We start from the raw sequence: 14,170 nt of genomic DNA on the forward strand, positions 1-14,170 counted from the left end.
AAACCTCTTTCATGTCATTGCTTTAAAAAAGCTACTTATTTTCAGGTGGTATGTAGGAACAGATTTTCTTCTCAAGTAGATTAATCTCACAGTGAATGTTTTTCTTCATTCTTTGCTATGTCAGTTGAAAAAAAAAAAGCCAGTCCAGATCTCTGAGCCTTTTTGCTATATTGTGGAATTTTGAAATGAGGGGGAGTGATGCAGCATAAAATGTCCCCATAATCAAATTAATTCAGTTGTGAAAGCTGTGCTTTGAAGGACTTTCCAGTAAGAAAACTCTCAAGACTTGAAATCTTACTGCCTTCTCATACCAAATAGATACCTTTGCAAACATAAGTGCTGAGGAGAAGAGTTCAGGTATATTTAGTAATTCTGTTGTCTTGAGCAATTGGTTCAGGAAAGAATTACTAAATGCTGGAGGTTTTATTATATTAGTTTTTCTTTCCTGAAGGATTATATACAACAGTAGCCATATCACATAAGTACCAAATAGTGTCTTTTCCTTAAGGTATCGAGATGAGGTTAAAGAACCTGCTGTATCCAGTGATTATAGCACCAGCATGGATCCCTGAAATGAATGCTGTTCAGCACACTGAAACAGGTGAGCAATAAAGAGGCAGAAAACCTGAGAGGTGAGTGGGAACTCCCTGGAATAATAAAGAGGTTGTGAAGGAAAATCCCCAGATTAAATGTTGTTTTCTGTATGTGTTATACCTTTCCCATGCAGGAAACCAAGTGATACGTAAAATAGTGAGCTGGGAATGTTTAGCCTGGAGAAAAGGAGGTTCAGGGGTGACCTTATCACTCTTTACAACTCCCTGAAAGGAGGATGTAGCAAGGTGGGGGTCAGTCACTTCTCCCAGGTAGCAAGTGACAGGACAAGAGGAAACTGCCTCAAGATGTGCCAGATGTTCAGATTGACATCAGGAGGAATTTCTTCAGTTGAAAGTATGGTCTAGCACTGGACTAATACTGTCTGTGGAGGTAGTGGAGTCACCACCCCTGGAAGTGTGCAAGAAATGACTGGACATGACTTTTAGTGCTGTGGTTTAGCTGACATGGTGGTGTTCAGTCAGAGGCTGGACTCTGATCTTTGGAGGTGTTTTCCAACCTTAACAATTCTATAATTCCATTGCCTTTAGCTTTGTGATGGAAATGGGTCAATCTTACAAATAGAAGTACCTAGGACAATTTAGTGCATGTGGCCCAATGTCTGGTAGGATATTTAAAGTGTGGAAACTGGAAAGGAGTTGGAGTTCACTTCTCAAAGGACAAACTAATACCTATAGGAGGCCAATCTTGTTAATAATACTCTGATGCAAAAGGGTGGTGTGTTACTGTCATGTGGGAGACAGCACCAGCATGAGCTGTGGTTTAAAGGTGAATTTTGTTCTGAGGATGTGATGCTTACATGCAGTACATTCTAAATAGTCTGGTATAACTGAAGGTCTAATTGAACTCAGTGGCAGACACAGTAACTGTCCTTCTGTACCTCAATTTTGGAGACCAACAGTTCTTTTCCTTTGTTACAGGGGTCACCATCGGCGCTGCCTGTACCCTGAAGTCAGTGGAGGAGGTGATGAGAAAAGCTGTGGCAGACCTTCCTCCATACAAGACAGAGATCTTCCAGGCTGTCCTGGAGCAGCTGCGCTGGTTTGCAGGGCCACAGATCAGGAATGTTGCTGTAAGTGACTCAGGAGCACCAGGGGCTGCAGTCAAAAGCTCAGTCTAAAGAGCTGCCCTGCCTCATGCAGTGCTGGTGTGCCCTGTGCATCTCACAGGAGAACGTTTGCACACCTTGGGAAGGAAACCAGCACACAAAAATCAACCCCAGAAGGTGGTGGGGTCTCAGCTGGTGTCTGTGCTGCACTGATGTCACGCATTGAGCAAGCAAGGGAAACAGGCCAGTTGTCCAGGTCTTCCACTGCTGTTATCACCAACTGGGGGGGAACTGTAGTGAGATTTGGCTAATTTAACAAAAAAGGTATTTAGAGTGCTGGACAAACTTCAAAGAAGCAGGTGTGTGTGGTGTTTCCATGACAACTAGGGCAATCACAGTGTTAATGTATCAGATCTGGCAAATTTTCCTCTAGTTTTAAAGGGGAGGGTATGTTCAAGCTCCATGTGCTCTAACAAAAATCAAGCAAGCAGTTAAACTAACATACCAAACAAGAACTTTTGTTCCACGAGACACTGTGCCATACATTTGTTTTGGAGCCAAAAACCTTGGTTCCTGATTGTTACTGAAAATACCTTTTTTTAGTTTCATGGATCCTCCCTCAATAGCAGGTACAGTGATTGAATTTTGGCATGGTTGTGCATAGGAGGTTTGAGCATAAGGTAGTCTTGATGCATTAACAAAATGCTGTTCTAAATCTGTTTCAGGCAAATGTTAATATTCTTTGAGACAGCATCTGATTTTATGGGGTTTAGGCTTTCCCAATTAATTAAAGGCCAAAAATTACTTAGATTTTTAATATTTATCTGATGCATTATTTTGACTCTAGGCTATCGGTGGGAACATAATGACAGCAAGCCCAATTTCTGACTTAAATCCTGTGTTAATGGCAAGTGGAAGCAAACTGACTTTGGTATCAAAAGGTAAGTTACTTACATTTCCCTGTGGCACAGAGGGGAATGGGATAGTCAGCAGTCCTCTGCCATGGGTTGTTAGGTCAGGCCAGAACTTGAGAGTGGAAATTACATTACTAGTCTGAGTCTTCAGTGTTTTCACACCTTTTGAGGCTAAAGTCCTAAAGCTAGACATAAGGTTGGCTTCCTAAAAAATTTCTATGCCAGATGGAATCTCTGGTATTGTGTATATACTTACAGACACATCCTTGTGAAGAGCTGGTTGAAGATGTACATTGATGAAAAATAAAAGGCATGAAATAGTTTGTCACTATCTTACTTTAATCCTTCTGGCTTATTCAGATAAAGACTGAAATTTGTTTCTTTTTTCTAAGAAGAAAGCCAAGCATCTCAGTTTTTATTTGTTCTTAGGATTTTTTTTTAAAAAGTAGGATCCTTGAAGTTAGTGGACTTTCTGATCAGTGGACTGAGTGCTGGTTTATGTGCAGACTATGGAAAAGAGAAAGAGGGGGATTTCATTGGAGTGTTGGAAACTGGCACACCTGGAAGCTAAGCTTTAATTCGATAAAGAAGGATGTCTCTTTGATCAGTACCTGTGCAAAGAAAATGTAATATTTACCTAGAAACTGTCATAGATTCCATAAATACCACAGTAAATCTGAGAAAGATTTTCCTGATTTGGTGAAAGAGAGTGGAAAATGAAATCAGATATCATATCAAGAGGGATTTGTGTGGTTTGAAGGCTTTTCCACACATGCTATTGCCATTCTTCATTTCTTCACCATTGACGTCCCTTTGCTCTACAGAGGGCAAAAGGACTGTCACGATGGATGAGAAGTTTTTCACTGGCTACAGAAAGACAATAGTTAAGCCTGAAGAAATACTACTCTCTGTTGAAATACCCTACAGCAAAAAGGTAAGCTTGTAAGAAAGAACTTCACTTTCTGTGAAGCTAAAATGCTGTTATTTGTGTGTTGTTTTCAAAGTTAGGCACCTTTTTCCTGACTGACCCCCAAAATGCTTATGTAGTCCAAGTGGACCAGGAAGCAAGTGAATTATTTGGAGAAAATCCAGCAGCACACTATTTTTCACAAGCAAGGAAAGCAGGGCTCTGTGATAAAGTACACTAAGCCTTTCTAGTGCAAGGAAGAGAAATTTCACTTTATTATCTGAAGCTTTTTGAGTGCATTTGGTAATGATGAAAAGTGCCAAAGTGATGTTCCCAGAGGCAGAAGTTCTGCTTGAAAAGTAGAACAAAAAGGATTTTAGCAATTTCTGATGTAGAATGAAGTCAATGTGCCAAAGATTCCTGCTTAATTTCTGTGAGCTGAAATGGAAAAAGAAATTGAGAAAAGTCTGTATGGATGAAAGGGAAGCTCAGTTTCTGCATTCTTGTCTTGCAAGATGTAAACCACAAAGATTGGCTATTAGAGCATTTTTGCCATGTGGACTTGCAACTTCAAATGAGGCTGCACAACTTGCTTCAAATGGAACAATGGGTGTTTCTCTGCTGTAGCAGCATAAACCACAACTGATTCAGTGTCTAAGAGGTAAAACTTTGCTTTTTCCTTTAGGCCTGAAAGCACCAGACTAATTTTATGCTTGTGAAGGTACTTACCTTCTTAGGGCTTGTGGCTCCAAGTCATAAGATCCAAGGATTTGCAGTATGGTGGCTCATTTTCTTTACAAATGGAAAACACTGATTTGCTTGAAATGCCATTGTATTATGGGAGAGAGCTAACAAATCCCTTGTCCATCCTCTCAATTTTTTTTATTTAACTACTAAAGGAACAAACCTATTTTATTTATGAAGGGTTTTCCATCTATTTCTGAGCAATTCTTCTTCATTCTTGTGATAAAAGTATCACTTTTTGCCAAAAATGAGAAACACACGTGAGATTGTCTTATGGATGGAGGAATACAGTGCTTTCCATTGGCAATCTCATGGCAATTTCACAAAACAAACAAAAGTTTACAAGCAGTGGCAGTGGCTTAAGCCGTAGGTTATATGCAGCTCATTGATCTGAAAAACTAAAACAACTTTTGAACTCTCAGCTTCATGGTTTCTTGGCTGATCTTTGCTCACAAAAGAGGCTGAAGTTCTTCAGGGCATGTCTGAAGGTGCTGGCATGTAGCAGGTAAAGTTTTCTGCCACTATGCTTTCCTCATGAATGAAAGCAGGGCTGTTTCAGCACACAGCTAGATAGAATTTTTTGGTTCATCTTTGTTTGAAACTGGTGTTATGTCTTGCATTCATGTAACTTGTCACATCAAAACTGGTCAAACAGCAGAAAGAATAACATGCTCTGTTGTTTGCCAGGAGACCCAGGCAGGCATATGATGTGATGGTTCACTTACCTACACTCCTAGTGAGGAAAGGTCATGAGTATCTTTTTCTTCAACGAAGAAAATGAAGGTGTCTTGTGAGGAGTGAAGGCAATATTGCCCTCTTGTTGCAATCATGTTATTGGAAATCTCTTGATTATGCAGTAAGAGAGGAGGCTGCTTTTTCTCCTCTTTGAAAGCTAATTGTTTTAACAAGCAGAGTGGCAGAAATGTCCTCACTGGAAGGATGTTATTGATGCTCCTCTGCTATTATCTGCTGGCTGCTGAGTAATTATTTGAATTCATGAAATGAAGCACATCCTTCAGTTATATCTCCAGTAAGAAGTCCTTGATGCACAAAAGGGGCCTCTTGTGAAACTGTTGTCATTGTCAACAGGAGAGAAATTGTTCTATCTGATAGAGAAAGAATTGCTGTCCACTTCAGATTAGAAGTAATTAATGAAGCAGACTGCCGTGCTGTGTGGAGTCACTTGGCTGAGCTATTAGAGAACAAACTTGTCAAAAAACTCTCCAGAAGGGCAGTGCAAAGACATCAGATCTGATTCCTCTCTTAGTCTGTAGGGTGCCTGAGCAGCAATTTGTCCTCACCTGCAGTACAGGTGGGAGGACTGACCGTGCTGTGACTCCAGGGTGTCACCATTTCACAGTGCATCCTGGCAGAGTGTCAATCTCATCTTTGCAGCCACTCTTCGTAAGAGAGCTGCTGAGTTTTGTGCTCTGTAGTTGCTGGTGCATTTACATGAATTTCCTCGCTCTGTGGAGACCAGGATAGTAACTGAGAATTCTGTTTCCAGTATATATATATTTCCAGATTATATTTTCTTTTATTAACTAGTCTGGTCTACTCTAGAACTGAGAGACATTTGTGATTGCTGGTTTCAGCTCTTGCAGATTTCAAAGACTTCTGAAGGGGAAGGGTTTAGGATATAGGTTTTACTGATTAGACTTCCATCTTAGCAGCTTGGGAGGAAGAAAAATTTGCTGAGAAACTATAGTTTTATTTATGCACAAACAATCTGTCATGATTCTTCTCTTGAGATATGGAAAAATGTGACAGGTACAAGTAGATATGTCAAAGCTTGTTTCCCCCACAGTCCTAGGCTGGGTAACAACCACTGAACTGATACATTAGAATTAGTCATTGAATTATGTGAAAATAAGCAGTGCTGCCTGAACAAACATGTCCTTATTGGCCCTGCACAATGAATCAACCAGATACTGTTCCCTGGAACAGCTCGTGCACATAGAGATAGGTAAACAGCTTCTACATCCAAAGCAGGCCAAGGTAGAAAATAAAGAAGTACTTTTTCTGTCTTCCAGGGTGAATACTTCTCAGCTTTCAAGCAGGCTTCCCGTCGTGAGGATGACATTGCTATTGTGAACTGTGGGATGAGGGTCCTGTTCCAAGATGGCACAAGCCGAGTGGAGGAGATAAAGCTCAGCTATGGAGGAATGGCTCCTACCACTGTCCTGGCACTAAAAACTTGCAAGGAGCTCACTGGCAGGTAGGAAGTTTTCTGTGATAAAAAGACTGTCTAATGGCACTGTGATGATTTTTACAGGAGCATTTTAAATATTTAAAACATCCTAAATCTTCTCTAAAAGTGCATCAAGGGAGAAAGGGGAAGAAGTATTGTTATGCTTCTGCAGCTGTGTGTTTTGTGTCATGCCTTGCTTCCTCCAGTATGCCTTACCCTCAAAGATCCATTCTCTCATTCAGAGAGCCGTTTTTTAGCTAAATTCACTCATCAGTTGAAGTGGATAGAAGCTGGATGTGTTCATGATCTACAAAACTGGATTCATTTCAAATTGGGTGGAAAAATAAGTGCTTTTATCATGCAATAGCTTTGCCATATCTTTAGGAAGGGTAACATGAGCCCAAAATGACAGCAAAGCACACACATGGGCTATTAACAGATAGAACTGATGGCTATTGCTTCATGGGAACAGCATGAAGCTGTGTCAGGAGAGGTTTAGGTTGGATATCAGGGAAGTTTTTCATGCAGAGGGTGGCTGGGCACTTGAACAGACTCCCCAGGGCAGTGGTCAGAGCACCAAGGCTGGCAGAGCTCAAGCAGCATTTGGACAGTGCTGTCAGGCACATGGTGTGACTGCTGGGGTGTTCTGTGCAAAGCCAGGAGCTGGACTCCATGATCCTGATGGGCCCTTCCAGCTCAGCTGGTTCTGTGGTTCTGTGTCAGAAGAGTTAGTCTGCCCTGGTGACTTTAGGTCTGAACAAGGTCTCTTTGCTCCCCTGCAGAGACTGGAATGAGAAGCTGCTGCAGGATGCCTGCCGCTTGCTGTCGGGTGAGATGGACCTGTCTCCTTCTGCTCCTGGGGGCATGGTGGATTTCCGACGCACGCTCACCCTCAGCTTCTTCTTCAAGTTCTACCTGACAGTCCTTCAGAAACTGAGCAAGAGTGGCACTGTGAGTGCTCCTTGGGAAGGCAGATTTGGGGAAGGAGAAACCTCCTTGTGCTGCTTTGGTGGGGAAGGGCATGGGGAAGGTTCAGATTTGAGCAGAGTCCCACCTGATAACAAAATCCATGCTGCAATAGCTGCCAGAGCTGCTCTACTGCTGCATGACAGTGACTTTTGTATCTTCCCACTTGCTTCCTCATGGCACCCTCCCCTTGAGGTGGAAGGGTGTAGCTCAGTGGGTTCACAGGATGATTCCTGGACTTCTCCCATTTGCTGCATTACAAGTGGTCTTGTGGCTCTGTGGTTGCTCTTGGCACAGAGCCCTGAGCCTTTAACTCAGTAGATTATGGATTATCATAAGTGGGAGATGGAGAATGGAAAATATCTTGAGCTACTAGGGAAAGTGAGAAAGGAATTGGAAGGTGATTTTCTTTAATATATCTCTGGCAGAAAACTGTGAGTGAGCCCATCCCTTCGAACTACATCAGTGCTACAGAGCTCTTTCACAAAGATCCCATTGCAAATGCCCAGCTCTTCCAAGTAAGTAGCAGCTTTCCAAGTAGCAGTATTGGCATAGATGCAGGCTTTTCTAGAGTTCAAACTGTGCTTTTTATATTCTTGTCTCCCTGAGTATGGTCATCACATAAACTTTTATAATACCATGTGTGAAGCTTGTATTTGGGTCTCAGTCCTTTCCTCACTTTAGGATACTCTTCTTTCTGTCATTGCCCAGGACTGTGCTGAGAGCTTTATAAAAATCATTTTTCCTCCTGTAGCCAGCTCTGTATCCAAACTGAAATTCCCCTTCTGCTTTCCCCAGTTATAGCCTGCCTTTCTTGGCATCTCTCAGGCTTCACACTCAGAATGTTTATTTCTCTGTTAGTGATCTATTCTTTTCAAGTTTGAGAGTAGAATCCAGTTTCAGAACTTGAACCTTTTTGTGCAAGATGTGAAATCAAACCCTTCCCTTCCACAGCAATTTCAAAACCCAAACTCCTTTCACTTCATTCCCTACAGCTCCCCACTGTGTAGCCACATCTTGTGACATCTTGTTTACCTTCCTTTCACACAGGATTGAGCCCCCACCCCATTCCCCATTCACTAGAATGTCTCACAGTGCCTTTTGCTCTCCTATCAATGCTTCCATCCCATTCCACCCAAGCCAGTAGTAGTCAGCCCTGTGTTTTACTCCAGGAAGTGCCCAAGGGGCAGGCTGTGGAAGATATGGTGGGCAGGCCTCTGGTGCATGTTTCAGCAGCCAAACAAGCCAGTGGAGAAGCTGTGTACTGTGATGACATCCCTCACTACGAGAATGAGCTGTACCTAACGCTGGTGACCAGCACTAAGGCCCATGCTAAGATCCTGTAAGTGTCACTGCTAAGTTCCAAGTGTTGGAAGCATCCAGTGCCTGGTGGCTTAGAAAACATCAATCTGTCAGGGTGTGGGTGAGGGAAAGGGTTTGGCTTAGGTGGGAACTCCAGTTCCTTGCATACTTACATGGAGGCGAGCTGTGTGTGTGACAGCTGCATTGTAAGTCTGTGTCAGTGGGAATGTGAGGGAACCAACACCCAACTTTGGGCTTTGCTGAAGCACAAAAGCCCTCAGTCTAGGCCAAACTTTTTGCATTTCTTCATCTCTTAGACATGCAGGATTAAAAAGGAACAGGGTAAGAGAGCACCACAGAGGCTGAGATGTCATTTTAATCACTAACCTGAGCGTGTAGCTTGAAGATTTTCTATCTCCCTGAAAAATTAGGTTGTAAGATGCAGTTCTACCAGCTTTCCTGCTGGTGAGTCAGCTGTGTGCACTGGGTTTTGCCTTACACAGTGCTTGCCTGCACTGGCAAAGCAGAAGTCATTTGTGAGTTGGCTTCAGCTATGAGGTGTAGCCCTGTTTGTGCTTGGCTGTAGCAGGGTGGACAGTGTTTGGAAGTGCAGTTGTCTCAGAAAACATCTGGTCCATCCAGGGCATGACTGGTACCTAATTTATAACAATGGTGAATGACCAGCACCTAAAGGCCAATCCTGGCAGGTAATGCCATTTCATGTGAATTTTAGTGCTGTCATATTGCAGGACTTGCTGCCCCACACAAACCCTAATTTTGTTTATGTGATGGTGGCTCTGCAGGCTCTCATCTGCCCTCAGCTGCTTTGATATGGGACATTGTGTGGCTATTGGCTCATGTCATCCTCAACAGCCTTGCAATGTGCTGTTCATTCCTTAGGCAATACTTCCTGCCTAGTTAGGCTTCCTGTCCAAAGCTTTCCCATTGTGGCATGGGCAGCATAGTGGTCATGGATGCACAGATGTAGTAGTTGACTCCCAGGTTATGAAAGAAACAGCTCTGTCATCATAGTTAATTTTTAGTTTTTGCAATGTGCAGTGCAGACACTTAAGTGTTGTTACTGCCACCAGTGCAGATGGGGAGATAAAGTGTCACATCCATGTTTATGACCACAACATGCAGTGTTTTCTAGAAGTTGCTGTACACATTCTCTTGCATTTGCATTATGTACACATATTTCAGGCTGGGAGCCTGTAGCATTCTGTAGAGGAAGTAGTAGAATATTTAATCAGGGGATAAAAGTATCTCAACCTATGATTTTGGCAGTCAAAATATTGACTCTGAAAACTTCCACTTCATCCAAGTCAGATATTGAGCACCAAGTGTAAATCAGACACCATCTGCCTCTGCATTTGCAACTAAGAGAAAGTGTTAGGGGCTTGTTTCTGAGCTACTGCTGCAGAAACACAGAAAAGAAAACTTTCCAAAGAAAAATAGCTTTTTGAGTTCCTGTTGTCTAAGGGTTCATGTGGGAAAGTTCATTCATACATTTAATGTCTTTTTAAAAAAAGTCTGTGGCTCACTGGGATGTATTAGCAGCTGCTTTCAGGCATAGTTTATATCAAAGTTTCAGGAATCTAAACAAGTTGCTGAAAAAATTGCAGCAATTTACAGAAGGCAATAAATCATTCAGTCAGCAAAATCAAAGCCTTCTATTCACAACTCTTACTCTGTAAAGCTGATGTACAGAATATTGCAAGAGGACCCTGAAAGTCTTTTGTGATATATTATTACTAAGATCTCCATATAAAAATTAAATTATATTGCCTGTTTTTAGTTATTTTGTCACTGAGTTTTAAATCTGTATGTGATTGAAGGAGACAAGCGTTTTAGTTAGATATCTCTTTTGCTGATTACCAAAGAAAGCCTTTAATGAAGATTTTTATCTTTTTGAGCATTACTTCTTTTACATCCTCTTAAAAACCCTGAAGCTTCCTTATGATTATCCTCAACAATTTCTCCCTGACTCACTTATGGCAGATGATACATGTCTGCACTAAAATTTCATATTTATCCATAGCCAGGCAATTCTTGCCTTCGTGACAGGAGTCATGGCAGCTGAGACAGTGGAGGTACAGCATCACTAACACCAACTCGTCATCAAAGAATCTTTAGTACATGTGTCAATTGGATCAAGTTCAGCTATGTCTTGGGGAAAAGATGTATGACATAGTCCAAAGAAGCAGGCTGGCAATCCATCTCACAGTCAGGATTAACATTTTTGATCCCAAATGATTTTAGTCTCATATGTTATACTTTCTCATGGTGTCTCACATGATATTCACATGGCATAGCCAAACTTGAGGGAATCAGGCCTGAATGTATTAGAATCTCATAATCACTTACACAAAGAAAAAATGAGAAATAACACTGTCTCTCCTTCTTCCCTTAGTTCTGTAGATGCATCTGAAGCTCAGAGTGTTCCAGGCTTTGTGTGTTTTGTCTCTGCCAAGGATGTTCCTGGCAGTAACGTCACTGGCATCGCTAATGATGAGACTGTCTTTGCTGAGGATGTGGTATGTAGCTGAAAATAGCCTTTTTCAGTCGTGCTGCTGGGGAGATAACATTTCTCATACTGTCCAGTCAAGTCCTCTACCTTATACAGAGATAATTCTAACTGCACTGGGGTCAATAGAAATCTTGGTCCAAATTCAATAAAGCCCAAATCCCTTTGCCATGTGCCCCTCTCCTCTGTGTTATCTCCACAATTCTTCTCTAAGCTGCAACCCCTTGGGACAGGCTTACTCACTCAGTTGCTGTCCAAATTTACTTGTGATTACTTTCCCTGGGCTGATTTTTAATAGACTGTCTGAACAAACTGCATAAAAGGAATAGATAAAGAGACTAATCATGAGTCTCTTGTCACTGCAAACATGCACCCCAAGTGATGGTGGGTCCCAATCTTGCCTCTAGGTCACCTGTGTGGGTCATATCATCGGGGCAGTCCTTGCAGACACACAGGAACATTCCAGGAGAGCAGCTAAAGCTGTGAAGATTAAGTATGAAGAACTTAAACCTATTGTCACAATTCAGGTAAGGTGGCTCAGTTCTGCATTTGCAGTTGGTTCAGGTCCCCCTGAGGTCTGGTTCTGTTCTCACACATGTGGGTAGCTTAACCCCAGGTTTTGTTTGTGTTTGTGGGTGCAACAGGATATGGATAGAAGGAATAATTTGTGTATTTAAATATAAAGAAGGTACATCCTTGGTGCCCTACTGATTTACAGTACATTAACTTCTTCTGTGCTATTTAAAGCTGAAACAAATAAACCGAGCTCAGTGAGATACTATGGTGCTCAACAGAAATTTATTTAAATAAACAGGGTTACTGTGAGTTACATCCTTACCACAGAAGCTTGCTTTTAATATTCTCTGGTGTGACCCTGCTGGCTAAATTGATATCCATTCCCTCTTTATTCTCTCATTTACAACAAGCAATAATAAGGTGTGAAAATGTCTTTTCTAGCTCTGTCACTGCACTGTTTCTCTGAGATTTCTGCAGACCACTTGTCTAGCTTCTAAGCTGATGAAATTAATTTTCAGGAGCTCACTTCCTGCTGTGAACTGTATGGGCACAGTCTTTAAGTGGCTTTTCTCAAAGCTGAAGAAATTCATGTCAAAAGTGTGTCATCATTTCATGCATTTTTATTTTTTTAACTAGAAAATTTGTTGGCAAGATTTCCTTCTGAGACAGTAAAAGCAAATGATATCTACACAGCATTCACTTCTAGAACTGACAAAAATTTATGAATCCATTTTTAGTGGAGATTTTAATGAAAAAAATCTAATTCTAATGAAATGTATTTAATAGTCAGTATTTTGTACCATGAATTTTGTAAAGTGAATTGTATTCATGCAAATAGGGTCTGTGTACTGTCTCATACAGACATTGGTACTGTCATCTGAGGACAGAGATTTTGGGTTGTTTGTGTGATTTGTGGATTAACAAACAATGTGTGAGACCTTTGCCTTTACTGAGGCTTCTAGTTGTTTATTCAACCAGGGAACATGAGAGTAGAGCCAAAAACATGCTGGATTTTTTTTGGTTTTGTTGTTTGATATTCAGTGGAGGTTTTTTTCATTGTGGAAAGCTTCAGTTTTGGCAAAAGGGAAATACTTTGTGAAACTTCCCTTAGTGAATTACTTCTGCACTTATCTGAGAGATCCCATTTTCTCTATCTTTCTTTTTTTTTTAATTATTATTTTTTTAAATTTTCCTTTCTCCTACCCTGTGGGCTACAGAGAAAAGTTAATATCAATTGTAAGTTATAGCTCTGGTGGTTACAGGCCTTAAGGTTCTGGGTCCACAATGTAAAATGAGTACAAGGAGTACCTTAAGATTGTCAAGTGTAGGTTGTGAAATTGCTTTGTTGCCAAAAGTTATTCTGTATCCCTTTTGATCAACTCTCTTGGCTACTACCATAGAAAATGTCTGATAAGTTCTTGTGCTTTTTATCTTGGATATTTCTTCTTCAGTTAGAGGAAGGTTTGATTTCATTCCACTTAGACAAAAATGTCATTGTGTCATTCTGTTTCCCAGGAAGCGATTGAGAAACAATCTTTCTTTAAGGATATAAAGAGGATTAAAAAGGGAGATGTGAAGAAAGGATTTGAAGAATCTGATCACATTTTGGAAGGTGGGAATAAGCATTAATAGTTCTTTTAAACAGTAGAGTTTGTGACAAGCTGTCAGCCTCCTTTTTATGCATATGATACAGAGACTAAGGCTTGCAGGACTAAATTAATTTCATATAACATTTCGGACTGGTATACAAATTTTATTGTTTCAAACAGACCTGGATTCTGCCAGCTGTGCCCCCAGAAAACACTCTTTTTTCCATGAAAGGTCACATTTTTCTTGAACAAATATTCTACAAAGGGTTTCTTTCTGATATTCTTTCCTGATATTTTTACCTGTCCAGATATAGTCTGGTCTAAATCTTACAGACAGCCAATTTCCTTTAATCTGGTGTATGGCTGTATCTTGGGCAAATGGGACACAATGAACAGATCAGGGCCATGACAGAGAAAGAGGGTTGTTTTTGACATTTATTTGTGTGTAGCATGACTGGAAATTGTACCCTCAGCACTGCCAGGTAAGATGTCCTGGCAAAAAGCCACATGCAGTGATAGAGAGTTGATTCTCAGTTTGATCATCTTGAGGCATTTTGGGTTTCTCTTTTTGTTCTCCTGCTTCAAAGCCTGTAGCCTTGCATTTTGTCTACTCAGCTAGATTATACTTGATTCATTTTTATTCTTATCTCTGTGGTGTTATTAAAAGGCACTAAATGCTGCATCTTGGGAGATGCTGGATCAATGGTGTGATGCACAGACTTGTTTTTGAAATGCCAGCCACTTGCATTTTATAATTAAGATTTCTAGAAAGTGGAAAGGTAGCATGTCTGGATTTTTGCTGAGTTTTGTTGTCTTTTTTTTGAGTTTATTTTTTGTTGTTTTTTAAACATTGA

At 41.0% G+C, this 14,170-nt stretch overlaps 1 protein-coding gene across 1 annotated transcript in view; it reads left to right on the top strand.

The window, feature by feature from the left end:
• Positions 1 to 14,170, top strand: part of XDH (xanthine dehydrogenase) — a 48,933-nt gene that overhangs the window by 16,867 nt on the left and 17,896 nt on the right. The window contains exons 11-21 of the mRNA XM_056486458.1: positions 509 to 601; positions 1,533 to 1,684; positions 2,508 to 2,601; positions 3,399 to 3,508; positions 6,259 to 6,443; positions 7,199 to 7,367; positions 7,811 to 7,900; positions 8,555 to 8,724; positions 11,098 to 11,221; positions 11,619 to 11,738; positions 13,243 to 13,339. Of these exons, the coding sequence (XP_056342433.1) occupies positions 509 to 601; positions 1,533 to 1,684; positions 2,508 to 2,601; positions 3,399 to 3,508; positions 6,259 to 6,443; positions 7,199 to 7,367; positions 7,811 to 7,900; positions 8,555 to 8,724; positions 11,098 to 11,221; positions 11,619 to 11,738; positions 13,243 to 13,339 (1,404 nt within the window). The remainder of the gene's footprint in view (positions 1 to 508; positions 602 to 1,532; positions 1,685 to 2,507; positions 2,602 to 3,398; positions 3,509 to 6,258; positions 6,444 to 7,198; positions 7,368 to 7,810; positions 7,901 to 8,554; positions 8,725 to 11,097; positions 11,222 to 11,618; positions 11,739 to 13,242; positions 13,340 to 14,170) is intronic.

Source organism: Oenanthe melanoleuca, chromosome 3, assembly GCF_029582105.1.
Source record: "Oenanthe melanoleuca isolate GR-GAL-2019-014 chromosome 3, OMel1.0, whole genome shotgun sequence".
Classification (NCBI taxonomy): domain Eukaryota; kingdom Metazoa; phylum Chordata; class Aves; order Passeriformes; family Muscicapidae; genus Oenanthe; species Oenanthe melanoleuca.